Here is a 17,560-nt window from a genome sequence, read left to right on the forward strand (position 1 = left end):
ACTGCGCAGCCTCCAACTGAGAGAATGTGACGTGAGCAACGTGTCTGAAAGTGTGAAGTCTTCTGGTAGCTGTGCCAAGAGAAATCTCAATCATTCCCAATCTTACAGATACGGAGAGTGTAGGTGTAGGTGGATATAAGGAGATAACATGGGCACAGGCTTTTTAATTATTGCTAACTAACATGCTAGTTAACATTAGTAATTAAACCTAAACAGCTCATGTAAGTCGGAACTGCCTGCGAGCTTCTCCTGTACTATACGGTAATTCCTCTACTATGCGAAAGTAAGTCACTTGGTTATGACACAATTGTTAGCTTATTTTTACAAAAGCGTCTGCTACGGAGCCATAACGTGAGGTACAAGGTAATGGAGCCTTTTATACATTGTCGTGTTTCTTTAGAAATAAACAACGGACAAATAGAGTCTTCAAACATTTCAGATGTAAAGTTATTTACAGTCAAGTGGCGTAAAAAAAAAATGGCAGTCAGCGGAATGCTAACAGGAGGTGATGGCCAGTTTGCAACAAAATGGCGCCATAGATGGCTCGAGTTCTGAAGCGACGCTTACCCCCTTGGTGTTACCGGATATGTTGTGAGCTCCGTGTTTTTCCTCAAATGCAGCTCGGGGAGAAGTTGAGGAGAGACACTTCAACATGGACTCTGAGAGGAAACTGTCAGCTGGCCAGCAGAGAGGTGGGAGACGTTTACAATGTTCTATATTCTTCTTCTATTTCTTCTTACTTAACGTTAACGTTACCCTGTTGGGGGAGAGTCATTGTTGTATGAGCTGGCTCTGGTTTATAATGCCATATGACTTTTATTGTTATCTAGTTTGAAAGTCAGTCATAACTGAAAAAGTACATTAATAAGTAAGATCTGCTGTCAATGCTTGAATTGGAGGACACGAGGTGCTCCACTTTTTGCCACAGCTGATAAATTAACCACACTTCGTCCATGGTGATGCTCTGCTATGCATAGCAACGGTCTGTTGTATCGATGTCAATGTACTGTATTACATGCTCTTTTTTTTTGTCAACACTGAAATGCCATCATATCTAATGTGATTAAATATCTAATGTGATTAAACATCGATGGAAATGGGAGTACTGTATCTAAGCATCCAGTGTGGGGAAAAATTAAGCGATGATCGAGCCAGAGATGGAGCTCAAAATACACGAACTATTTGTTTTGTTGAGGTCAATAGTTATATATTTACTCAGAAATCTACCTGTCTTCATATTTGACAATTAGGCCTACTGTTTTCCGTCGTATCGTTTATAGATCATACCCGACCGCAATTGACTGGAGCTTACTCCACGGAGGAGAAGAAGAAGAGAGACAAAGTGGCTGTGTATTGTTGTTTGGCAAACAGTAGCTGTTGCACAAACTCCTGAGGCCTGTACTATGAATCAAGATCAACATGTCCTGGATTTTATTGCCGTTACCCGAAATTACCAAACCTTACAACCGCGGTCCCGCATAATAGAGCTGGGCAATATGTCGATATTATATAGATACTGTGATATGAGACTATTTATCGTATTAGATTTTGGATATCGTCGTATTGTAATATGGTATAAGTCTTTTCCTGGTTTTAAAGGCCGCATTACAGTAAAGTGATGTCATTTTCTGAACTTACCAGACTGTTGTAACTGTTCTGTTATTTGCCTTTACCCACTTAGTTATTATATCCACATTACTGATGATTATTTATCAAAAATCTCATTATGTAAATATATTGTGAAAGCGCCAATAGTCAAGACTACTACCTATCGTTAGGGATGCACCGATCCGACTTTTTCAGTCCTGATACCGATGCCAGGGCTTTGTGTATCTGTCGATACCCGATACTGATCCGATACTGTTGCTGAATTAATAATAAACTGCATACCTTCCAACTTATACCTTCCTTCCACCATGTGGAAGAGAGTAAAGGCACCAGACCTCCCTAACTAAACATTACTTTCCTAACTAAGACAAAATAACATAGATGTAATGTATTGAATTCTTAATTATTTGTTATTTAAAAAACAACGGTGCATTCAAATCGAAAACATAATGTAATCAAACTTCTTAAAATAAATTTAAATAAATGATAATGGGCCAGGTTTATAATGGCTTATTCTACTGTCAGGAGTACATAGAATATCTCAAAAACATGTTAATGTCATCATGTTTACTAAAAGCTTTTATTACTAAAGGGTTTGGCTCCACGACACTATACAATAACTTTATATGAAGGGGAATCCATGAAACAGTTACAGAAGCTAAACTATTTGTTTTGTGCAAACTGCAAAGTAGTAAAGTAAACTCAAATCGAATGAATACACATTGCTCTAATCATTGCTCTGAACCCCTTTTTCAACGGTCTGTACACAGTAACGTTAGCACGGCCGAGTAACGTTAGAGCGACAGGCAACAACAGTGGCTAAATTATGTCCGATTTCTTAGAAACAAAAAACTTGGGAACAACAGATGGCTCCTCTCTTGAGCACACGTTGTTCTGGTGTATCTCCGGTCTTTCTTCATCCTCTAGCTGACTTTCTTCTCGGTTCTTGAATGTGCAGTAGCAACCGGAGCCTCTCCCAGCTTAACTGACTGTTATGCTACCTGGCTAGCTAGGCTAGCAGCTGTAATGTTACCCAGCATGCCATTCGGCGGTGTAGCTACATTTGTAAATGGAAAATTATTAGTGTTAGAAACTGTTTGTCTCAAATTGTTATATGCTATGGTGTTTTATCCTTTTAAAGAGTTATTTGTGGGTTATTAATTGTTGTGTTATGAAGTTACTACCATGAGTGAAAAGGCTACGCAGTTAACAGGGGTCCCGGTGCTGCGACGGCGGGAAAAAAAACTAAGAAAAAAAGCTATTTGTCAATATCGGGGCCGATACCCCATCCAAATATCGGATCGGTGCACCCCTACCTATCGTTGCAGTATTGATATCGAGGTATTTGGTCATAAATATCGTTTTAATTGAGCCCTACTGCATAACCTGTGTCACGACGGTGGTTAGTAACTAGAACATTTTTAGCATTAAATACTTCATTTCCTGCATGCTGGTGAATTTGTATGCACCTATTTCAACCTTTTTCTGAATTAATATGCTGGAAATATCTTTATGAAAAGAAAACGTAGATTACAATCCAAATATAAAAACATAATGGAATATGTTGCAGTAAGGCTCTCAGGCATTCTGCATTGCTTTCAACTATTTATTCTCCTGTAGATCAACTTTTCTATTTATATCTCTGTCAGCACACGTTTAGCCTAGGCATCATTTACTCTTCCCTCCTTTTTTGCATATTTTGTCGGAGAAGTAACCTCCGCAAATGTGCATATAACCAGGGGCGTAGCACAAGACCATGGGCCCTATGCATAGGCAGTCCTGATGGGCCCCCATGTTCCTCAACTCACCCCCCTCCCAAAAAAAAATAAAATAATCGGGCCTCTGTACACATGAATCTGTAGGCCTAGATGTTTATAGGGTAATAACTATTAACTGTAATGCTTAGAGTAGCCTGATGACACACATTTCAAACCTCCTTTCTCAACATTCTCTAGCCTACTTCACTGTGGTTACTCCTACATTTTGTTTGTTTTCTCTGTACCTTTACTTGCCAGCCTGCGTACTATTGTGTCTAGGGTTGGGTATCGTTTGGTTTTTTTTCGATTCCGGTGCTAAATCGATACTTTTAAAACGGTAACGGTGCCTGAACCGGTACTTTTCAATAAAGTAAAAAAAAAAGAAGAAGAAAAAAAATAAGGGTAGTAAACAACAGTCAGTGACTTGTTTATTGCTAAGTCCATGGTCAAAATTAAAGATTTAATAATAACGTTATAACAATAACTTATTTCACCAGTAAATTGCTGTTGAACCCCAGATGGGAAAAGGGTATTTTACAATTACTGTGAATGCACCAGGAGGCTACCTGTTTTAAGTGAATCTGTGTTGTTTAATTCCGACAACGGCAGCTGCAAGTGAACGCACCGTCTGTTTTGTTTAATTCCGACCATATAAACATACTGTCTATGAATTGCGACAGAATTGCGACTGTTACATCCCGCTGTAGAAGTCCTCCACAGTGAAATACAGTCACACTTTACACTGTTTAACGTTAGCTGTCAGCATTTTAACCGTGATTAATCCAGCTGCTAGCTAAAGGTAGGCTAACGTTACATGCTGTCAGGTGTAGTGTAAAGTCAGGCACCGAAATGAGGCACAGAAACTTTCGTTCTTATTCGGTCTCGTTACTACCGTTTACGTCGGCAACGGTTCCCTATTGGCACAGAGTTTCGGTACCCAACCCTAATTGTGTCTCTCTGATCATCTGTTAATTTATCTGGCCATAGTCCTGAATCCTCTGGCAAAAACTGGTCTACACTGCTCTGCCTACTTTCCAGTTCCTCATCTCTCATTTCCACACTGCTCAGAGCAACACTCATGCTCCCTGCTGTCTTCACTCCCATCATCCTCAATCAGATGTTCTCTATCTTCTTTCTCTATGAAGGATACATTTGATATTAACCTGTTATCCTAATTGTAACTTAATATAATAAAAATATTTCTGATTTGTTTGATCAATATTTCTGCTCGTGTCCAAAACTTTGTGCACATTCAACATATAACTCATCCCATCTGTGTTCTCTGAGGTTTGGAGGAGTCGTGATATTTTGTGAAAAACAGTGGTAATAGGCTATTACAAGAATAAAAAGTCAATAATCTACCTGCACCATAGCCTGCTGTGCATTACGAGATTGCTCTGCTGATACGGTAGATCTGAGACCTCCTGACGGACAGAGCCCCGTTTGAGACTCGGGTCTCTGAATGAGACAAAGTTTAGGGAAGTGATTATATTAGATTTGCCTTTTTGAGGAGCTTAACATATTCAAAAATTCACCAAAATTGGCGGCCGCATCAACTTTGGTGAAAATGTACATATTTTAATGGTTTCGGGAATAGGCGCACAAAAATGGCTCACTAGCGCCCCCTAAAAAATAAAACAAATTGAGCCCCTGCAGTACGTTTAACGTAGACTCACAAAACTTGGTACACATATGCAACATGTCAAGATGTACAAAAAACTTCATTAGAGCCATACCCTAAACCCAACAGGAAGTCTGCCATTTTGAATTGAAAGTTCGAAATTAGTGTGATTTTGGCCATTTCCACATGTCGTACTTTATTGAACTCCTCCTAGAGATTTCATCCGATCAACTTCAAATTCGGTCTGTGCCATCTTAAGACGTTAAAGATGAAAAGTTGTTAAAAGACAAACTTTTCGTCATAGGGCATGGCCGTGGCGGGGCTGCCATTTTGTGCGTTTCGCCACCAAAACAGGAAGTGGGTGTAACTTGAGTGTACATTGTCCAACTGGCTCGAAACTTTTCAGGATTCATAAGACTCCAACTCTGAGGACATTTACTGGACAAAATTTACTCAAAGTCATAGTGCCCCCTAGTGGCAACAGGAAGTAGGCCCAAAACTATACGTGCTATACCGTAAAACTTCAAATAATAGCCCGGGCTTCTATTTACCCAAATCGCCGAAATGCACCGGCTTGTATTTGAGACAGGCGTCTATAAGAGACAGGCCTTTAATTGACCATTAACCACACCGCTGTTTTGTCCATGGCTATAATGTTTTTCGGGTGTATTTCCTTTGACTTAATAATCCGCGTTGTATATGTTACAAAATTCACCAGTTTCTCAGTGAAGTGCTTAGCGTCTTTCTGGGCTACAGTTGTGCGTCTTCTGACTGAAAAGTCGTTGCGCTTCAGGAATTTGTCCAGCCAGCCAGCGCTCGCAGTAAATCTCTCCTCATCCCTGCCATCACTCACTGTTGCATACACTTCTTTTTCCTTGGCCCTGATCATTTTACGTGAGACTCTGAGATGCTTTGCCCGCATACTGTGGATCCACTCACACACGCTCACCTCCAGCTCTTCACTGACCTTCTTCCTACCCCCACCTTGCAGTCTGGCCCTTTTATCGTCTTCCTCGGACAGACGTTGCAGTTCTGCTTTACGTTTACGCCATTCTCGCACTCTCTTAGGATCAATCGAGAAATGTCTTGCCGCTGCTTCTCCCGAATTTTGTTCAGCAAATTTGACAACTGTCAGCTTAAATGTCAAATCATACTTTTTTTCTTTTTGTCTCCATGGTGGTATTGAGAGAATTAAGAAAAACTGAAGACTAAAAGAAAGTTTGTTAACCTGTTTGTTATGTTGCCCTAGTGATGAGTCGTTTATGAACAGTTGCGTCTGTCACGTGAAATCAAAACATAGAACAAACGATCTGACGGGTTTTAAAAGATCAAATACAACCCGACACGAAAAAAAACAAAAAAACAGACCAGGCCTCTATTTGAGACCGGCCTTTATTTACCCAAATCTGTTGTCACACCAGGCGTTTAAAAGAGACAGGCGTCTATTTGGGACTCGGCTATTATTTGAAGTTTTACGGTACTTTAACTTCAACTCCTGCTAGAGATTTTATCCGATGGACTTCAAATTTGTTCTGTACCATCTCAACACCTTGAAGATGAAAAGTTATTAGTCAGAGGGTGTGGGCGTGGCGACAATTTTTAGTGTTTAGCGATGAACAAAGAAGTTGTTGAGTTTACGTTGTCGTATCTGCCCGAAATTTCTCCCGATTGACAAGAGTCCAGGCCTGAGGACATCTACAGGCCAAAATTTACTTTTGGTCATAGCAGGAAAATGGTAACAGGAAATGCGCCTTGTATGTCAAACATCATCCGATTTACATGAAACTAATATGTAATATACTATATATAATAAGTTTATAACGGGGGCCCGCTATACTTTACCCATGCCCACTTACTCAGGCCACGCCCCCTTTCAGAACATTTGAACTGTTTAATGTAGAGTGTAAGGTGTCATTGAACTCTGCAGAGACTTCCTTATTCATTGGTGATGGCCCACCCCCCATTGGCCCACCCCCCATATGCTTAAGTTACACCCCCTTTCATAAATGGTGACCCGTTTAAGGTAGACTTATGTGAGGTATCAATGAACTCAGCAGAGACTTCCTTTTTTATTGGTCATGGTTTAGCCCGCCCCCTATACTTTGGCCACGCACCCTTTCACAGCTAATGAACTGTGACGTAGAGTCTTATGAGGTATCATTGAACTCAGCAGGGAGTTCCCTTTTCATTGGTGACGATTTGCAGTGTCTGAGTGCCACGTAAATGCACGCTCGCAAGGAGCGGCGAGGTGCGAGGGACCGTCTATCGCTGCTTGCAGCTTTAATTTACACGGATTTTCCTAAATAGTCGTTTCAAATGTGAGTCAGTATAATTTTTTTAAGTCACCAACCGTTAGGGTATAGGTACAACCCACCCAGTCATTTTTTTTTTTTATTATTATTATTAAAAAAAACTCAAAATGCACTGTTCCAAATGATTATGCACGAAGCTATTTCAATCAAACACATCTTAACAGGGCAAGTTACATGTTAACATGGGACCCCCTTCTTTGATATCACCTTTTTCTTGAGGATGCCCCAAAGGTTGTCAATAGGGTTGAGGTCAGGGGAGGATGGGGGCCACACCATGAGCTTTTCTCTCATTACAAGCAGAAATGATTGCAGTGGGCCCAGAAATAAATGAAGACTAATTTTCGAACAGTCTTGTTCCCTGGATGGTCCAGATGGATGGAGTAGTGGATGGTTGGTGGATGGCCACCATGTCCCAATAAGGCTGCAACGTATCTCTTCGTACAAAAAGAACTGTGCCTTCTGTAGCAAAATGCATGACAATGCACCATCTCGTGCTGCAAAGAATACCTCTGTGTCATAGGCTGCTATGTGCATAAAAGGAGCGAAACTCCCCAATCCTCCCCTGACCTCAACCCTATAGACCTTTTTCACGGCAGACATGTTGACATGCCATAGTAGGAAAAGCACAGGTGTGTTCAAAGCCATTAATGATGGCTGCATTCCACTTAGGAGAGGCCCTGGTATTGTGCATGCTGACTAGAGCTGAACGATTAATTGCATTTGCGATAATATCGCGATATGTTAAAACACGATTTCCTAATTGCAAAGGCTGCGATTTGGTCACATGATTCACGAGAGCAAATCAGTCTGCACTCCACAGAGAAAGCATCAACTTAGCAAGCCTCCAGATTCTGATAAATGGCATTCGGGGAGCTTTCACAGCAGCGTGGCCACGTTGTTTCAACGGTTTTATTAGTACAGTTAATCCCACGGCAACACCTGCATGCTACTACTAACGTAACGATAGACTCTCTGAGCAAGTGCAGCGTCGTTGACGCTGTCATGCACAGAGCACGCAACTTCATGAGTGGAGGGAAGGGCTAGAGGCAGCTCCTCTCTGTGCGCTGTAAAAGAAAATACACCGATTTATATATTTTTACTTATTTAACTATCTAGTAATAGTCTATGGGTATGTAAATAATAATTAAATAATCTAAATACTACTAAGTGTGGTAAAGCCACATTTGTTTTTATTTTTCTGCAATCTGCACTTTAGTTTGTGTGATTTGTTTCTGACTTTCATATGAATGTTTACACCAGGCTTGGTCAGTGCTCATTATACTACGGTGATTGAAGTAGTTAAATAAAAGATGTCATTCGTATAAATTCATGCATCACCTTATTAATTTCATCATCATTAGTACATAACCCATTGCTATTAATCTATGTGTGTTAATTGTATAGCCCACTTGTTCTTGATAGGCTGGAAACAATAGACGGCGCTGATGGTAACCTTAGCACGCATATAACCATAACCATAGTAAATCAAAGGCAGCATGCTAGCTACCTTCATATGTTAAGCTAAAGGTCAATGGTTTGTGCTACTACTTAGCCTACTGCACGGATCATTTCTAAAAATATCCAGTTTATTTCCGTTAATTCCCATTAATTCCCATGAAAGTTTCCAAAATTCTCCTGCTAAACATTCCATGGTAAGTTTCTTTCCGCCCCTTTGCGACCCTAATATCACGCGATACTTCCTGACGCTGAGGCCAGCGGCTCGCCGGCCCAAAGTCGCAAGGGTGGTTTTTCCGCTCACAGGCGCTAGGGGGGAGCGAGACGACCACCATTCACCCCGAAAAAAGTCATATAACAGGGCTTGACATTAACTTTTTGAGGCACTTGTCCTTTGGACAAGTACATTTACGTTTCACTTGTCCATGAACAAAAGTCACTTGTCCGGGTAAAGATTCATCAAATTTCTTTTGTGTTTTGCTAATGCAGAATTGGAAGAAACCATTGAAAGCATCCAAACACTATCAACATTAATACAATTCAGTTTAAACAGTAGAAACAAATGTGTCCCAAGAATAGATTTCCCCTTCAACAAGAAAAAAGGATCTCCAGACTCATAATACAAAATTATACTTTGCACGCCGGTGTGCAGAAGTTAATATATTGAGATTCTAAGTGAATATTTTAAAGTTTCTCATTACTTTCAGATTCCTAGTCAATATTCTAAGTTACTATGTCAATATATTGAGATATTCTGAGTTACTAAGTCAATATATTACGATACTAAGCCAATATATTCAGATTAAGTCAATATTTTATAGTTTCTCATTACTTTGATATTCTTTGTTTATATTCTGAGATACTGAGTCAATATATTGAGATACTAATTCAATATTTTGACCAGAGGTAGTGGTGACTTGAACTTATAGTATATCTAAAATAATTTTGTAGACATAACAATGGATTTTGCCACTAAATGTTGGTGTCGGCGTGTTTGTTTTTTTTCTTTCTACAATTTCACTTACCAAGGGATCCTTTAAAAAGGTGTAGCTACTTTACAGTTGATTATTACCTGATATTTAATCCGCTACAAACGAGTAGCGGAGCAGCTAGTAACGTTACGAGACAGAGAGCCAACCGTCAAGAGTCAAATTAACTTCATGCTTCAGCCGCACAAAGCACACTTCTATCGCCACGAGGGACAGCTTTATTCGGCTCGTTTTCTGTGAACGATGTGGGGACGGGGTAACGTTAAAGCGTAGTTAGCATGCTAACGTTAGCTAGCGATAACTAACACCGGCTGCCTGGCTTGCCGGTTCCGCGGTGCTTTCTTGCTGTATCGCTTACAGAGAATGAGCTGAACAGTGGGCTGGGTCTAACGTCAGCGGTCCGCTCTCCCGCTGCTGCTGGGTCTAACGTTTGTTAATGTATTTGTTTCAAATCGGTAAAGTAAAATCTGTAACATAAACGGAATGAGTGGCACATAATAACGTATATAATGCTTCATCCACACAAAGCACATTGCTATCGCCACGAGTGACTTCTGTTTTCAGCTTGTTTTCTGTGAACGATGTGGCGAGGAGGTAACGTTAAGGTGGAGTTAGCAAGCTAACACCGGCTAGCTCGCCGTGCTTTCATGGTGCTTCGCTTTCGGAGAATGCGCTGAACAGCGGGCTGGGTCTAACGTTAGCGGCCCGCCGACCCGCTGCCCGGGATTGTGGGGTAAAATTTGTTTCAATTCTGTAACATTGACGAAATGAGTGGCATTTTGTTTTGTTTGAGTTTTAACTTGTCCAGTGGGGCAAGTAAATTTCTCTTCCACTTGTCCTACAAAAAATCCACTTGTCCCGGACAAGCGGACAAGCCTTAATGTCGAGCCCTGATATAACCATTCCAATGACTTCGAAAATGTTAAGGCAAATTAAACTAAAAAAAACTGCATAGTACCCCTTTAAAGCTTGTTGGCTCCAACTGGACTTCATGGTGCATTCAGCTGACTCTCTGTAAACTCATATTGCATTCATGTTCTTGTTATTGTGAGTGTCAGTGCTGGAAAAAAATCTTTAAATCGAAGATTGAATTGAAAATCCTGACACCTGTATTTATTATGAGAGTGAATAGAGCTACTTTTAAAAGTATTGTTAACATTCACATTAATAGCTGTTAGTTTGTGTTTCACCTTTACCTTCAGATGTCCAGAAAGTGATTGTTGGTGAAGAACATCAGCAGAAGTGGAGCTCCAGTCTGGACCAGGAGGACACAAAGCCCCCCCACATTAAAGAAGAACAGGAGGAACTCCGGATCAGTCAGGATGAAGAGCAGCTTCAAGGGCCGGAGGAGGCTGATGTCACCAAGTGCCCATTCACTCCTGTCCCTGTGAAGAGTGAAGATGATGAAGAGAAACCTGAGTTCTCACAGCTTCATCAAAGACAAACTGAAGAGATAAAAACTGAAGCCGATGGAGAGGACTGTGAAGGACCAGAACCAGCCATGAAATCTGATCCAGATACACATTCACAACCAGATACTGATGGCGAGACTGGAGACTCTTCTGAACCTGAGACTGATGACAGTGCTGATTGGAAGGAAACCAGAGAACCTCAGTCAGGTTTAAACTCTCTGAATAATGATACATTCCCTGTTAGTGATTCAAGATGTACTACTGGTGAGAAAACATTTAGCTGCTCTGACTATGGGAAAAGATTTGGCACCAATGGAAATGTGACGAGGCACATGAGATCTCATACAGGAGAGAAACCATTTAGCTGCTCAGTCTGTAAGAAAGCCTTTGGACAGAGTGGAAACTTACAGATACACATGAGAATCCACACAGGAGAGACACCATTTAGCTGCTCAATCTGTAAGAAAGATTTTGTATGGAGTGGAAGCTTACAGAAACACATGAGAACCCACACAGGAGAGAAACCATTTAACTGCTCAATCTGTAAGAAAGAATTTACAGTGAGTGAAAGCCTTCAGGTACACATGAGAATACACACAGGAGAGAAGCCAGTAAGCTGCCCCATCTGTAAAAAAGATTTTGCAACGCCTGGAATGTTAAAGACACACAAGAGAAACCACAAAAGAGAGAAACCATTTAGCTGCTCAGTCTGTAAGAAAGATTTTGCACAGAGTGGAAACTTACAGATACACATGAAAATCCACACTGGAGAGAAACTATTTAGCTGCTCAATCTGTAAGAAAGATTTTGTATGGAATGGAAGTTTACGGAAGCACATGAAAATCCACACATGGGAGAAACCATTTAGCTGCCCAATCTGTAAGAAAGCTTTTACAGCGAGTCTGACTTTACATAAACACATGAGAACCCACACAGGAGAGAGACCATTTATCTGTCCAGTCTGTAAGAAAGCTTTTACAGTGAATGGAAATTTAAAGAGACACATGAGAATCCACACAGGAGAGAAACCATTTAGCTGCTCAATCTGTAACAAAGCTTTTACAGATAGTGGAGGTTTAAAGAAACACTTGACAGTCCACAGTGCTTTTAGATTTGACTGCGGCCTTTGACACTGTCAACCACTCTATCCTTTTATCCCGACTCAAACAAAGTGTTGGCATTACGGGCATTGCCTTAAAATGGTTTGAATCCTACTTGACAGATAGGAGTTTTGCTGTCCACATTGGTAACTGCTCTTCATCTGCTGCCCCTCTTTCCTGTGGGGTCCCCCAAGGTTCCATTTTGGGACCCATGCTATTTTCTTTGTACATGCTGCCCTTAGGGTCCATTTTAAAAAAACACAACATTTCTTTCCATTGTTTTGCAGATGATGTACAAATCTATTTGCCTGTTAGAAACAATGAGAAGGAAACTATCCAGCCGTTGTTAAACTGCTTGAGTGATCTCAAAATATGGTTGGATCAGAATTTTCTCTGTCTTAATGACAATAAGACCGAAGTTGTTGTGTTTGGACGTGCTGAACATTTCAGTGCCTGTGTAGATACTCTCAGTACTTTAGGTTCCCAATTTCTTCCTTTTACCAGAAATCTGGGAGTGATTTTTGACAGTGCTTTTAAATTTGACAAACCGATTAGTTCTGTTGTTAAAACTAGCTTCTTCCAGCTGAGACTTTTGGCTAAGGTCAAGCCTTACCTGCTACGTAAAGACTTTGAAAGAGTCATGCATGCATTTATTATGTCCCGTTTAGACTACTGTAACTCACTGTATGTTGGATTGAATCAATCATCCCTTCGTCTGTTACAGTTAGTCCAGAACAGCAGCTCGACTTTTAACCGGGACTAAAAAGCGTGATCATATTACACCGGTTTTGGCCACGCTCCACTGGCTTCCTGTTTGTTTCAGGATTGAATTTAAAATTGTATTAATTAGGGCCCGAGCGCCGACAGCGGCGAAGGCCCTAAGTGTGTTGGTAATGGTTTCTCTCCTGTGTGGGGCGAAGTGTATCAAATACTTCTTCTCCCCACTGTGTATATATATATATTTTTTTTTAATCCTGATGATTTTATGGTTGTCATGTCATTTGTTATTTTTCTGTTTTGTAAAAAACATTTTAGCGTGGATTTTGAAAAGTGCTTATGAATAAAGATTATCATAATCCTTGTTATTTCAAGCACTGCAGGTATGATGTTGTTGAATTTAGATATTGGCGTGATCAGAGTTCAAACCTACGTGGGGAAACCCGTTTGGATTTAAAAAATGGGACAATTTGAATTTTTGCCATTTTATTAATCACTATATTCACTTCTGAGAATGTTTGGTGCAAGAAATCAACTGTGTAGATTTAGAATATAGGCTTACGAAAATCAATGCCAAATTTACAAGTTGCTCCAAAGTTGAGAAGCTCCATAAAGTGATGCGACTGCTAGCGCCTGCCGGGGCCGCTAGCTAATCACTCGGACAGTCACGCTCGGAGACCCCGCTGTAAGCTGGAGGTCTCTCAGACCGGTCTCGTAAATAAGAGGCTTTTTCGTAGCAGTAAGTATCAAAAACTTAGTAGGATCAAGCTGTTGGATGCTGTCCTCCTCTCCTATTTTAATGCCTAACGAATCTATCTCTTTCTCTCCCAGACCTTGCCTTTCACTGGTTGAAGCCTGCAAATATTGGAAACAAATTAATAACCTAACTATTTAGACTGGTCGGACTGTTCTGTTTCAGACTGATACCTCCGGTTCAGGCAGGTCCTTATCCTCAACATGTGCCTTTCTCAGTCGCAGAATATACTTTTCAATACTCAGCTCGATTGAAGCAGCAAACATTCAGTGTAAGAGTAAAAAATGACATAACATTATTTATAATACGTTTATTTGATTCACAGCTGCTACATAGTGTTTGGACCTCGACAACCCAACTGCATTTTACCGCCAACTACGACTAGTTAACTTTCTAAAGCGGGCACAATCGCTTGTTTGCTAAGAGTCGGGTCGGTTCTTTCCTGAACTTGTGAATTGTCTCCTTAATTACTGCAACGCACTGTTCTCAGCTCTCCCTGCCTGTACGACCAAAAGTCTCCAGCTCGTACAAAATGCGGCAGCCCGAGTTTTGACTAAGACAACATTTTTTTTGCCACATTTCACCAGTTCTGGCTGCTCTACATTGGTTACCTGTGCAAGCCAGGGCTGCTTTTAAAGTTCTTCTTTTGAATTATAAAGCCCTAAAAGGACTTGCGCCTGCCCAAATCTAAAAAAAATAAACAGCTGGTCACCGGGCCTTTGTCTTTCGCGCACCCTCCCTCTGGAATGGACTTCCATCCAACATTAGGGGGGCAGGCTCAGTGGATATTTTTAAATCCAGACTTAAAGCATTTCTTTATTCAAATCATTAGGGATATGTTTTAAATCCATAACCTTTGAACCCTTGTTTTGTTTATTTTATTATGCACTATCCTTCGTTGTTTTATTTCATGTTTTAAAAATTTACAATGTGGTGTTCCAATTATATTACTTTTTGTGTTGTTGATTTTATATTTCACTTTGCCTTTTATATGGGCTAAATTGTAAATGTTTTGTTCTGAAGTGTTTGGAGACCATGGTCCATGGTAATAATTCACTATAAATAATAAATTGAATTGAATCATAAGATTAACGGGAGCTTGTGGTTAACTGCCCTTTCGGAGAAAAACTCCACAATCTCCTGCGGCCTATCAACTTCGCTGGCTGGCCATCACACATACACACACACACACTAGGGGTGCAAGATATATCGACTCAACATTGTTATCGCAATATCACGTTGCGCGATATTATGAGATTGTTTATTTTGTGAAGCATGCGTCCCACCCGACATGCACCTCTCAAAAAATACACGTTGCTTGGTAGCGTCCTCCCTTGTTTTGTCCCCACTGTGTCGGTGGTGTCTGTATGTGTGTTTGTCCCCACTGTGTTTGTGGTGTCTGCCTGTGTGTGTGGCAGACTCGCCTGAAAGTAGGTCAAGGGGCGTGGCTGGGATATCTACCTCTCCGTACACCGTCCAACCTGGCAGTATTTATTCCTGGGCATGGCTCTCCACAGGCGCCAGATCGTTGCTACTACCAGTGCGGTAACTAGGCACCCAAGTTGCAGTTCGTTTGTTTGTTTTTTGTCTTCTTGTCATTATCTCGTGCTCTTGCTAACGTGCTGCCTGCCCGCCTCAGCCCCTCTCCAGTCTGGAGCCGACCTAATCGGTAGTTTAATTTCCTCGTTTCTCGATGAACTGAACTTTCATTAAAATTATTTTTGTTTACCTTAATTCTTAGTCCGTGGTTGTTTTCTCTGTGTGCTGGGTTTGAACCATAGCCTAACAAATACGTGTATTATGCCTTGTGTGATGACCAGTGGTGGAATGTAACTAAGTACACTTACTCAAGTACTGTACTTTCAAATGTTGAGGTACTTGTACTTTACTAGAGTCTTTTCTTTCCATGGCACTTTCTCCTTCTACTCCGCTACATTTCAGAGAGAAATATTGTACTTATAACTCCGCTACATTCATCTGACAGCTTTAGTTACTTTACAAATTTAGATTTTTGCACACAAAACAGCTTATAAAATGGGATGTTTTATTATAAATGTAACTACACAGGAATATAATGGACTACAAGTCCAGCTGAGATGATAAGACCTTTAAAAACACCAGTTTGGATCCTTTACAGTTTCTAAATTGTGATGATTTTTCTGCGTTAATTACTTTTAATATTTCATATACATCTTCCTGATGATAGTTTGCAAGACTTAAGAAGTATGTTTACAGTGTGGTATTAGTACTTTTACTTAAGTAAAGTATCTGAATACTTATTCCACCACTGGTGATGACTTAATGTTTATTTAGGAAAAGGTAATATATTAACTTTCTGATTTTTGTCTTTACTTAATTTTATGATTTAGAAAACGCAATTAAAGGTGATCCTCGCAACATGGCTACAAAGTTGTGCAAAAAGATAGTGGGCCACTTTTCTCACAGCTTGAAAAAGAGGAGAGCTTTGACAGAACAGAAGGAGCTCAACCTTCCAGAGCACACACTGGTTACAGAAGGCCCTTTCTCCCCTGCAGGACTTCACTGATGTCGGGGGAGAGCTACGTCAGCGTATCTTCTGTAAAGCCAGTCCTCCATCTTCTGAACACTCAAGCGCTGATTCGAGATGAAGAGGACACTGAGCTTACCCAGTCCAAGGTCCTCCAGTACCTGAATGCCAAGTGAAATCAGGTCACAGAAGATCTGCTGGACATGACATCCTTTGTGCTTCCAAGATTGAAAACCAATTAAAGCTGCGAGCAGCGATGGACGGGCCCTCGCGCCTCTGCGCGTGTCGGGGTTACCGGCGGACGGCACTCCTTGCGACCGTGCATTTGCGCGGCACTCAGCCGCCACAAACCATCACCAATGAAAAGGGAACTCCCCGCAGAGTTCAACGATACCTCACACAAGACTCTACGTCATACGGTTCATTAGCTGTGAAAGGGGGCGTGGCTAAAGCATAGGGGGCGGGTCCAACCATCACTAATTAAAAATGAAGCCTCTGCTGAGATGAATGATACCTCACACAAGACTCTACCTTAAATGGGTCAGCATGTATGAGAGGGGGCGTGGCTTCAACATAGGGGGCGGGCCAAACCATCACCAATGAAGAAGGAAGTCTGCTGAGTTCAATGATACCTCACACAAGGGTATACCTTAAACGGTTCAAATGTTATGAAAGGGGGCGTGGCTTATGCATAGTGGGCGAGCCAAAACATCACCAATAAAGAAGGAACTCTCTGCTGAGTTCAATGACACCTCACACAAGACTCTACCTTAAACGGTTCAAATTTTGGCCTGAGTAAGTGGGCGTGGTCATATTATAGGGGGCGGCTCAGTATCACACGTAGACCACACATTCTGAGTTTCATGTAAATCGGATGATGTTTGTCATATAAGGCGCATTTCCTGTGGCCTGGGGGCGCTATGACCAAAAGTCAATTTTGGCCTGTAGGTGTCCTCAGGCCTGGACACTTGTCCATCGTAAGAAATTTCGGGCAGATACGACAACGTACACACAAGTTCAACTTCTTTGTTCATCGCTAAACACTCAAAATGTCCACCACGCCACGCCCACACCGTCTGACGAAAAGTTTTTCTTTTAATAACTTTTCATCGTTAAGGTGTTGGGATGGTACAGACCAAGTTTGAAGTCCATCGGATGAAATCTCTAGGAGGAGTTCGTTAAAGTATAGCACCTTGACTTTTAGGCCTACTTCCTGTTGCCACTAGGGGGGCGCTATGACTTTAAGTAAATATCGGCCTTTATTTGTCCTCAGGGTTGGACTCTTATGAATCCTGAAAAGTTTCGAGGTAATCGGACAACGTACGCTCG

At 41.1% G+C, this 17,560-nt stretch overlaps 1 protein-coding gene across 1 annotated transcript in view; it reads left to right on the forward strand.

Annotated features, from left to right (window-relative positions):
• The window catches only part of LOC114550717 (gastrula zinc finger protein XlCGF57.1-like), a 43,116-nt gene extending 30,603 nt beyond the window's left edge, over positions 1–12,513 (forward strand). The window contains exon 3 of the mRNA XM_028571499.1: positions 10,945–12,513. Within this exon, the coding sequence (XP_028427300.1) occupies positions 10,945–12,284 (1,340 nt within the window). The 3' untranslated portion in view covers positions 12,285–12,513. The remainder of the gene's footprint in view (positions 1–10,944) is intronic.
• The last annotated feature ends 5,047 nt before the right edge of the window (positions 12,514–17,560 follow it).

This window comes from Perca flavescens, chromosome 24 (genome assembly GCF_004354835.1).
Source record: "Perca flavescens isolate YP-PL-M2 chromosome 24, PFLA_1.0, whole genome shotgun sequence".
Taxonomy (NCBI): Eukaryota; Metazoa; Chordata; class Actinopteri; order Perciformes; family Percidae; genus Perca; species Perca flavescens.